General features: G+C 49.6%; 1 protein-coding gene across 3 annotated transcripts in view; it reads right to left on the bottom strand.

Moving 5' to 3' along the window:
• The window catches only part of NUMBL (NUMB like endocytic adaptor protein), a 148,508-nt gene that overhangs the window by 61,668 nt on the left and 76,449 nt on the right, over positions 1 to 10,391 (bottom strand). Inside the window, exon 2 of one of the 3 annotated variants that reach the window (XM_075606957.1) lies at positions 2,600 to 2,796. The exons of 1 other annotated variant lie outside the window; for it this stretch is intronic. In XM_075606957.1, the coding sequence (XP_075463072.1) occupies positions 2,600 to 2,643 (44 nt within the window). In that variant the 5' untranslated portion in view covers positions 2,644 to 2,796. The remainder of the gene's footprint in view (positions 1 to 2,599; positions 2,797 to 10,391) is intronic. One more of the 3 variants, XM_075606958.1, reaches the window with a different exon arrangement.

Raw genomic sequence — 10,391 nt, 5'->3', positions numbered from 1 at the left:
GGAGCGAGCGCAGGAGTGTACGACAGGGAGGCGTTGCGGAGATGTCACGTGACGCGTGTGTTACAGAGGTGCGAGTGCAGGAGTGTGCGACGAGGAGGCGTGGCGGAGACGTCACGTGACGCGTTTGTGAGACAGAGGAGAGAGTGCAGGAGTGTGCGACGGGAAGGCGTGGCAGGGACGTCACGTGACGCGTGTGTGAGACAGAGGAGCAAGTGCAGGAGTGTGCGACGGGGAGGCGTGGCGGGGACGTCACGTGACGCGTGTGTGACAGAGCAGCGAGTGCAGGTGTGCGCGACAGGGAGGCGTGGCGGGGACGTCACTTAATGCGTGTGTGTGACAGAAAAGCGAGTGCAGGAGTGTGCGACAGGGAGGCGTGGCGGAGACGTCACATGACGCGTGTGTGACAGAAGAGCGAGGGCAGGAGTGTGCAACAGGGAGGCGTGGCGGAGACGTCACGTGATGCGTGTGTGTGACAGAGGAGCAAGTGCAGGAGTGTGTGATGGGGAGGCGTGGCGGAGACGTCACGTGACGCGTGTGTGACAGCGGAGCGAGTGCAGGAGTGTGCGACGGGGAGGCGTGGCGGAGACGTCACGTGACGTGTGTGTGACAGCGGAGCGAGTGCAGGAGTGTGTGACGGGGAGGCGTGGCGGGGACGTCACGTGATGCGTGTGTGTGACAGAGGAGCGAGTGCAGGAGTGTGCGACGGGGAGGCGTGGCGGAGACGTCACATGACGCGTGTGTGACAGAAGAGCGAGGGCAGGAGTGTGCAACAGGGAGGCGTGGCGGAGACGTCACGTGATGCGTGTGTGTGACAGAGGAGCAAGTGCAGGAGTGTGTGATGGGGAGGCGTGGCGGAGACGTCACGTGACGTGTGTGACAGAGGAGCGAGTGCAGGAGTGTGCGACGGGGAGGCGTGGCGGGGACGTCACGTGATGCGTGTGTGTGACAGAGGAGCAAGTGCAGGAGTGTGTGATGGGGAGGCGTGGCGGAGACGTCACGTGACGCGTGTGTGACAGCGGAGCGAGTGCAGGTGTGCGCGACAGGGAGGCGTGGCGGGGACGTCACTTAATGCGTGTGTGTGACAGAAAAGCGAGTGCAGGAGTGTGCGACAGGGAGGCGTGGCGGAGACGTCACATGACGCGTGTGTGACAGAAGAGCGAGGGCAGGAGTGTGCAACAGGGAGGCGTGGCGGAGACGTCACGTGATGCGTGTGTGTGACAGAGGAGCAAGTGCAGGAGTGTGTGATGGGGAGGCGTGGCGGAGACGTCACGTGACGTGTGTGTGACAGAGGAGCGAGAGCAGGAGTGTGCGACGGGGAGGCGTGGCGGGGACGTCACATGACGCGTGTGTGACAGAAGAGCGAGGGCAGGAGTGTGCAACAGGGAGGCGTGGCGGGGACGTCACGTGATGCGTGTGTGTGACAGAGGAGCGAGTGCAGGAGTGTGTGATGGGGAGGCGTGGCGGAGACGTCACGTGACGCGTGTGTGACAGCGGAGCGAGTGCAGGAGTGTGCGACGGGGAGGCGTGGCGGAGACGTCACGTGACGTGTGTGTGACAGAGGAGCGAGTGCAGGAGTGTGCGACGGGGAGGCGTGGCGGGGACGTCACGTGATGCGTGTGTGTGACAGAGGAGCGAGTGCAGGAGTGTGCGACGGGGAGGCGTGGCGGAGACGTCACATGACGCGTGTGTGACAGAAGAGCGAGGGCAGGAGTGTGCAACAGGGAGGCGTGGCGGGGACGTCACATGATGCGTGTGTGTGACAGAGGAGCAAGTGCAGGAGTGTGCGACAGGGAGGCGTGGCGGAGACGTCACATGACGCGTGTGTGACAGAAGAGCGAGGGCAGGAGTGTGCAACAGGGAGGCGTGGCGGGGACGTCACGTGATGCGTGTGTGTGACAGAGGAGCAAGTGCAGGAGTGTGCGACAGGGAGGCGTGGCGGAGATGTCACGTGACGCGTGTGTGTGTTTGTGACAGAGGAGCGAGGGCAGGAGTGTGCAACGGGGAGGCGTGGTGGTGACATCACGTGAGCGGTTCACCCTCATTGGCTGAACCGCTCACGTGACCTGGCCATTGTGCGACAAAAAAATTCATTTGTCTTCTCGAAAATCGCGCACTCTATGGCCGCCTCACAGAGGTACGGCCTTTTGTTCGCGCCTTATGGGCGTGGCATTAGAAATCACAGGGGCCGGGGGAGTTTTCCGCGCGGCATAACTCAGCCCCTGGGTTTGTGTATTTTTGCTGTAGCATCCCCACAGAGAACATAAATATTGTAGATGAACAGATAGCATATGTGTGAATTACAAGTGCGCTGTTACATCACAAATACCAGAGCACGTTTCCTATCAAACAATTTCAATGCTGTCGTTGGTTGTGGTACTTGTGTAATGGAGCAAGAGATGCGTGGCTAACCCCAGTCCTCAAGGGCCACCAACAGGTCAGGTTTTAAGGAAATCCCTGCTCAATCAGTGGCTCAGTCGTTGACGGAGCCACCTGTGCTGAAGCAGGGATATCCTTCATACTTGACCTGTTGGTGGCCCTTGAGGACTGGGGTTGGCCGCTCCTGCATTAGTGTGTCTGGCAGCAGAGGAGTTTACAATACCTGAGATTACGAGCTTCCCCGTTTCCTACACCCCTCTCCTTCATGTCCAGATATCGCTGTGGAAGGTCAGACTTACAGTGACGGCGGAAGAGGTAGGAAGTTCTGCTCTGTGCATCCAAGTGTCCGAAGTCCTCAGCCCGACTCCTCCCTGTAGCAGAGCCCCGGGGCGAGAGATGGAGACTGAATACTGGCAGATCCTATGGAAGCAGAAGACCGAAATATGTAGGAACGTGTTGTGTGTCCTTATAACCAAACGAGTGTCACCGGAGATCAGGGGGTTGGAGACAGTAAATAATATCTTTACCCATTCAGTGCCAGGAGGATTAGCAGTTTACTGCAACACCATGTACGGCCAAACCCCTCCGGCATTAAAGGAGTGTATTTGATGATAGTATTCGGACACATGGTATTTCCCTGTTTGGCACCCTTACTAAGTCAGTGTATGAACGCCTGTTCTGTATAGAGCGGTGTACATACAAATAAGATACATACGTTTAATTCTGATTTCAAGGTGTGAGGCTCTGTAGATGTCCATTGAAGCATGTGACAGTGCCTGTCTTTGGTTTACAAAGGCAGCACACATAGAGACTGCCTGTAGCTGATGAGTCCAGCAGGGAGCTGGTTAATTGCCACTAGAGGCAATTAGCCATTCTCCACCTGGCTAATCAAGCAGGTTTAGAGGTGTGCTACACAAACTGCATGGGACTCTTGAGCACAGAGGGACTGTGCTGCCACCAGAGATCCCCAGGAATCGATCTATAACATTGAGGACTGTGCTGCCACCAGAGATCCCCAGGAACAGATCTATAACATTGAGGACTGTGCTGCCACAAGAGAGATCCCCAGGAACAGATCTATAACATTGAGGACTGTGCTGCCAGAGAGAGATCCACGGGAACTAAACCCTCTATTCCAGGGTGCAGCGGACCCTGGAACCCGCCAGAGGGTGCACCCCACAAACACCAACCCAGACCCGGTCTGAATTAAAGAGCCCACTGCTTACAGGTACCGCTTTGGACTTTGGGGTGGTAAGACGTCTAGCCTCCCGACCCTGCAGATAAGGATTGGGAAATGCGAGTTAGCTCTTACAAAAGGGATAGGCCTGGTTTATTTATTTTGCATGCTGACATGAAGCTGTCCTGTTTAAAGGCGCGGGCTAAATAAAAGCCAGTGTTTATTTTCCCTTTAATACATCTCCCCGGTTATACCTCTGCACAAGTCTCCTACAAAGCAGTCATTCTACAAATAAGTGTGACTGATTTCTATTAAGAAAGACTCAACCCAAGAGACTGCCTTCGCCGTGCACCGAATGAGACGGTCTTGGCGATTGAGACTTCAATGACTTAACCCAATTCAATGTGCAACAGAACAGAGATTAACCCACTCCAACAATGGACCAGTCACTGCACCTACTAGTAAAGCAGCCAGGGAGAACCACAGCTTACCACCCAGAGAGACAGATCACTTTCCCAAGGTCACACAGAGCCGGTTCTCCCACTTCAAAGCACAGCACGTCACCCTCAAAGCTGCAAGATTAGCTCGGGGCCGCAGCTGCATTTCTTGTGGTTTACATATCGGATGTGGAGGCTAATGAAAGCGTTCAGGCCCTGACAAGCAAGGTAATTGGTCAGACAAGCAGCGGATTCAGCCTCATGCTCATCAACAGAACATCTTATCTGCAGCTAATGGAGACTTATCCTTTGGAGCCCCCGAGATTAAGCCTTTCGTTTCCAGAGAGGCGGCAACGCATTGCGGAGCAATGCATCTCTGGCAGCGAAAAGGTTAAAAAATGCAGTGCCACTACGTAACAAATGGAGGACCCCTACAAGAATGTCATCTTTCCGTTTACACCAAAAACGTGATGTTGGAAGGCGCTATACACACACCACTTAGTATATACAATGCAAAATGAATACAATATTAAATATATATGTGAAATATAGTGATCATGTGACTTAAGTACAATATAAGTAAATAAGATGGGCGAAAAGTGGCTCAGACCTCCGATGGGGACAGTCCCCTTCCACAAATTCTCTCTCCAAAGTTCCAGAGAGCACAGTCCGACCCCAAATACAAAGAAAATGCATAGTGCACTCTGATACAGTGACACAGCGGTATTACTATAATGCACAGTGCACTCTGATACAGTGACACAGCGGTATTACTATAATGCATAGTGCACTCTGATACAGTGACACAGCGGTATTACTATAATGCACAGTGCACTCTGATACAGTGACACAGTGGTATTACTATAATGCATAGTGCACTCTGATACAGTGACACAGCGGTATTACTATAATGCATAGTGCACTCTGATACAGTGACATAGCGGTATTACTATAATGCATAGTGCACTCTGATACAGTGACATAGCGGTATTACTATAATGCATAGTGCACTCTGATACAGTGACACAGCGGTATTACTATAATGCATAGTGCACTCTGATACAGTGACACAGCGGTATTACTATAATGCACAGTGCACTCTGATACAGTGACACAGCGGTATTACTATAATGCACAGTGCACTCTGATACAGTGACACAGCGGTATTACTATAATGCATAGTGCACTCTGATACAGTGACACAGCGGTATTACTATAATGCACAGTGCACTCTGATACAGTGACACAGCGGTATTACTATAATGCACAGTGCACTCTGATACAGTGACACAGCGGTATTACTATAATGCATAGTGCACTCTGATACAGTGACACAGTGGTATTACTATAATGCATAGTGCACTCTGATACAGTGACACAGTGGTATTACTATAATGCATAGTGCACTCTGATACAGTGACACAGCGGTATTACTATAATGCACAGTGCACTCTGATACAGTGACACAGCGGTATTACTATAATGCACAGTGCACTCTGATACAGTGACACAGCGGTATTACTATAATGCACAGTGCACTCTGATACAGTGACACAGCGGTATTACTATAATGCACAGTGCACTCTGATACAGTGACACAGCGGTATTACTATAATGCACAGTGCACTCTGATACAGTGACATAGCGGTATTACTATAATGCATAGTGCACTCTGATACAGTGACATAGTGGTATTACTATAATGCATAGTGCACTCTGATACAGTGACACAGCGGTATTACTATCATGCATAGTGCACTCTGATACAGTGACACAGCGGTATTACTATAATGCATAGTGCACTCTGATACAGTGACACAGCGGTATTACTATAATGCATAGTGCACTCTGATACAGTGACACAGTGGTATTACTATCATGCATAGTGCACTCTGATACAGTGACACAGCGGTATTACTATAATGCATAGTGCACTCTGATACAGTGACACAGTGGTATTACTATAATGCACAGTGCACTCTGATACAGTGACACAGCGGTATTACTATAATGCATAGTGCACTCTGATACAGTGACACAGTGGTATTACTATAATGCATAGTGCACTCTGATACAGTGACACAGTGGTATTACTATAATGCATAGTGCACTCTGATACAGTGACACAGCGGTATTACTATAATGCATAGTGCACTCTGATACAGTGACACAGCGGTATTACTATAATGCACAGTGCACTCTGATACAGTGACACAGCGGTATTACTATAATGCACAGTGCACTCTGATACAGTGACACAGCGGTATTACTATAATGCATAGTGCACTCTGATACAGTGACACAGCGGTATTACTATAATGCATAGTGCACTCTGATACAATGACATAGCGGTATTACTATAATGCATAGTGCACTCTGATACAGTGACACAGTGGTATTACTATAATGCATAGTGCACTCTGATACAGTGACACAGTGGTATTACTATAATGCATAGTGCACTCTGATACAGTGACACAGTGGTATTACTATAATGCATAGTGCACTCTGATACAGTGACACAGCGGTATTACTATAATGCATAGTGCACTCTGATACAGTGACACAGCGGTATTACTATAATGCACAGTGCACTCTGATACAGTGACACAGCGGTATTACTATAATGCATAGTGCACTCTGATACAGTGACACAGCGGTATTACTATAATGCATAGTGCACTCTGATACAGTGACACAGCGGTATTACTATAATGCATAGTGCACTCTGATACAGTGACATAGCGGTATTACTATAATGCATAGTGCACTCTGATACAGTGACATAGCGGTATTACTATAATGCATAGTGCACTCTGATACAGTGACACAGCGGTATTACTATAATGCATAGTGCACTCTGATACAGTGACACAGTGGTACAGTATTACTATAATGCATAGTGCACTCTGATACAGTGACACAGCGGTATTACTATAATGCATAGTGCACTCTGATACAGTGACACAGCGGTATTACTATAATGCATAGTGCACTCTGATACAGTGACACAGCGGTATTACTATAATGCATAGTGCACTCTGATACAGTGACACAGTGGTATTACTATAATGCACAGTGCACTCTGATACAGTGACACAGCGGTATTACTATAATGCATAGTGCACTCTGATACAGTGACACAGTGGTATTACTATAATGCATAGTGCACTCTGATACAGTGACACAGCGGTATTACTATAATGCATAGTGCACTCTGATACAGTGACATAGCGGTATTACTATAATGCATAGTGCACTCTGATACAGTGACACAGTGGTATTACTATAATGCATAGTGCACTCTGATACAGTGACACAGCGGTATTACTATAATGCATAGTGCACTCTGATACAGTGACATAGCGGTATTACTATAATGCATAGTGCACTCTGATACAGTGACACAGTGGTATTACTATAATGCATAGTGCACTCTGATACAGTGACACAGCGGTATTACTATAATGCACAGTGCACTCTGATACAGTGACACAGTGGTATTACTATAAAAACGTGGCTCACGTGAATTTCCTACTTACACCCAGTAAGTAGTACAAGAATAAAAGGGACACAAATAAGTGAGGAAGGTATTGGAGATGGCGATGGCAACTGCGAAACGCGTAGAAAATCGGAGAGATGGCAAGAGTCAGTGCACGGAGTCATTCCAATCAATCGGAAGAGGACGTGACCGAAATATCGCGAGAGTGACGTCAGACACCGGGGAAAGACGCGTAGGTAGCCCGGGAAGGGACAGCGGCTGCCGAGAAGCAAAGGCAGCTAGCGGAATATACCGGCAAAGGGACGCCCTGACCACTCAAATCCAACGGGGATTAAAAAGGAAGCGCCATTACCTCCCTCGCTTCTTTTTGTACCGTTTATTCTTGTAAAGAATGTGAGTATGTCTTGTACTTACCTTTCATAAATTCATGACAAACTGATCTGCACTATGTTTGCTACTTTCTCACCCTGAGGAACATCCCTACCACAAGAAGAAAATATCTAACCATAACATGTTGGAGAAAGGCTTTTATACTACTTACTGGATGTATGTAGGACATTCATATGAGCCAACTTTTTATAGCAATACCACCGTCACATCAGAGTGCACGATATGTTTCAGTTGACGTCAAAAACGTACCAAACTTGTTACCCCACCCGGCGCTGAGCTCTAACACACAGGGACAACAGTAAGTGACGAAGGCAGGACAATTGCGCCATTTGCATAGACAAAATGTGCTACATCCCATTGTAATAATGCTCAGAGATAACTCTTCCTCTCGCTCAGCCATTCCCCAACTCCAGTCCTCAAGAACTCCCAACAGGTCAGGTTGGAAGGCTATCCCAGCTTCAGGACAGGTGATTCAGTCAAAAATCACTGAGCCATTGAGTCACCTGTGCTGAAGCAGGGATAGCCTTCCAGCCTGACCTGTTGGGAGTTTTTGAGGACTGGAGTTAGGGACCACTGCTCTAGCTGCTGTTATAGCCCATCCTACGTGCTTCTATAACCCCTATCTGCTCTCTCCACATCCTTGATTGATGCAAGCAGAGGTGCCCAACTTTATCCTCCCTCTGGCTGAGTTCCCCTCAGCCATTACCGCCACTTGTCAGGTTTAACACGGACAACCAGTGCTGTGAGCCACAATCACATGGATGTAGAAGAACTGTACACAACACAAACAGACGCAATACGAAATGGACTCTTACCATTACATTAACATAAGGCCCATTTGCGAGCAGTGATACGTTCCCAATTACACAATCTGATACTTCAGCACATTGCTAACGCTTCTTTATATAGAACATCTGTGAATAACACGTGGATGCATTCGGTAACACAGCCTGCGGCACAGCTTTCATTTCAATAATTACTATATGAAGAAAAACTCTTTGTTTAAAGCCCAACGGCAAATAGAGCAAAATCAGATCCAACTAGGGGACACAACACTTAGTTCCCCGATAGGCACCATCAGAGTTTATCGAATAATCACCTATCGTGTGGAAACTCCCATTGGGGTAAACAGGATTTTCTGGGGGCGAGTGACCAGATTGGCACTATTGCAGTTTAATGAAAAATCCCGTTGAGCGTTAGTTAACTGACAGCAGGGGCGGATTGCCCTATCGGGGTTGCCCCGGTGATCCGGTGCTGTGGCTCCCCATGCTGCAGCCCGGCAGTCACTATCTGCAACCCTCTCTCTCCTCCGGTCAGCGCCGGAAGTTCTGTCCAACTTCCGACCGGAGGCGAGAGCTGCAGAGTCCCTGGAGCGCGGCAGGATCGGAGCAGCATTGAGCAGACCTCCTCACCCCACGGTAAGATTGTTGGGGGGTGGGGAGGGATGTCGGTGTGTGTCTGTTGGAGTGAGAGGGGGGCGGGGAGAGTGTAAGATGAACTTGATTACAGAGGCCCCGTACTCTTCCCCACAACAATTAAACCAATTGCCGTGGGAGAGCGTGAGACCTCTGCAAGTGCCTCTTACCTTCTCCGGGGTGGCATCTCCTCCTGCAGCAGCGCATTGTCATGGTGATCAGATGTCAATTGACGCCGCGACATGGCAACGCGTTGCCGTGACAACGCAAGATCACATGCCATCATGACGCCGCGTCATAGCAGGGACGCCAAGGAGGATATCGCCCGGGCCGATATTTTCCTGCAATCCGCCCGGTCTGGAAGTCTCCTGGTGCAAACGAATGGCCCCAGAACGATCAATCTAATCCATTAGGATTCCTTTTCTTCGAAAAATCGGAGTATTGCCCTTGAGTAAATAGACCCCATACCGGTTTTGTTGGTGGACGTTGTAATCCACCAAGGATAAAATGATGCAGCTTTTCCAAAACAAACCGGAGCGACCAGCCAAGAAATTCCCAATCCCCCAATATTGTTTTACATTGAAATATTTGCCCAATAGCAAATATCTGAAGTGTTTCACAAAGATGCATGATCAAGGTTGTAACTGTAGTCTGAAGCGTCAGGAAATCAATGCATTTACTCATGTAAAACAGTTCGGTAGTTTGTACAGTATTTACATTGGTTAGGAAGAATATTCGATAATTCTGCAGCTGTCCGAAACACACCAACCTGCTTATCCCCCTTACCCTACGTTTCCACCAACCCTTCCTTATCGATTGTAAGCTCCTCGGTGTCAGGAATCGGCGTTCTCCTCGCTTCCCACACAGAGCACTCCCTCCCCGCAGGGAGCCCCTGGACACACAAAACAAACCTGCCTTACCGGCCTCCACGGCTCCTCGCCCCTGCCGCCGTCGCGGGATCACTCCCCTTGGCGAATCCTCTGCTCAGCGCCGGGCGCGCCCACGCCCTCCTGCACGCACACCTGCACCATCCACTGGCTCGCTTCACACACGTACACGAGTTACGGAGCACGCTCAGTCTGCACACTCTTCTT

Source organism: Ascaphus truei, chromosome 7, assembly GCF_040206685.1.
Source record: "Ascaphus truei isolate aAscTru1 chromosome 7, aAscTru1.hap1, whole genome shotgun sequence".
Lineage (NCBI taxonomy): Eukaryota > Metazoa > Chordata > Amphibia > Anura > Ascaphidae > Ascaphus > Ascaphus truei.
Note: the sequence above shows the minus strand (reverse complement) of the source record. Positions and strands in the feature narration are given on the sequence as shown.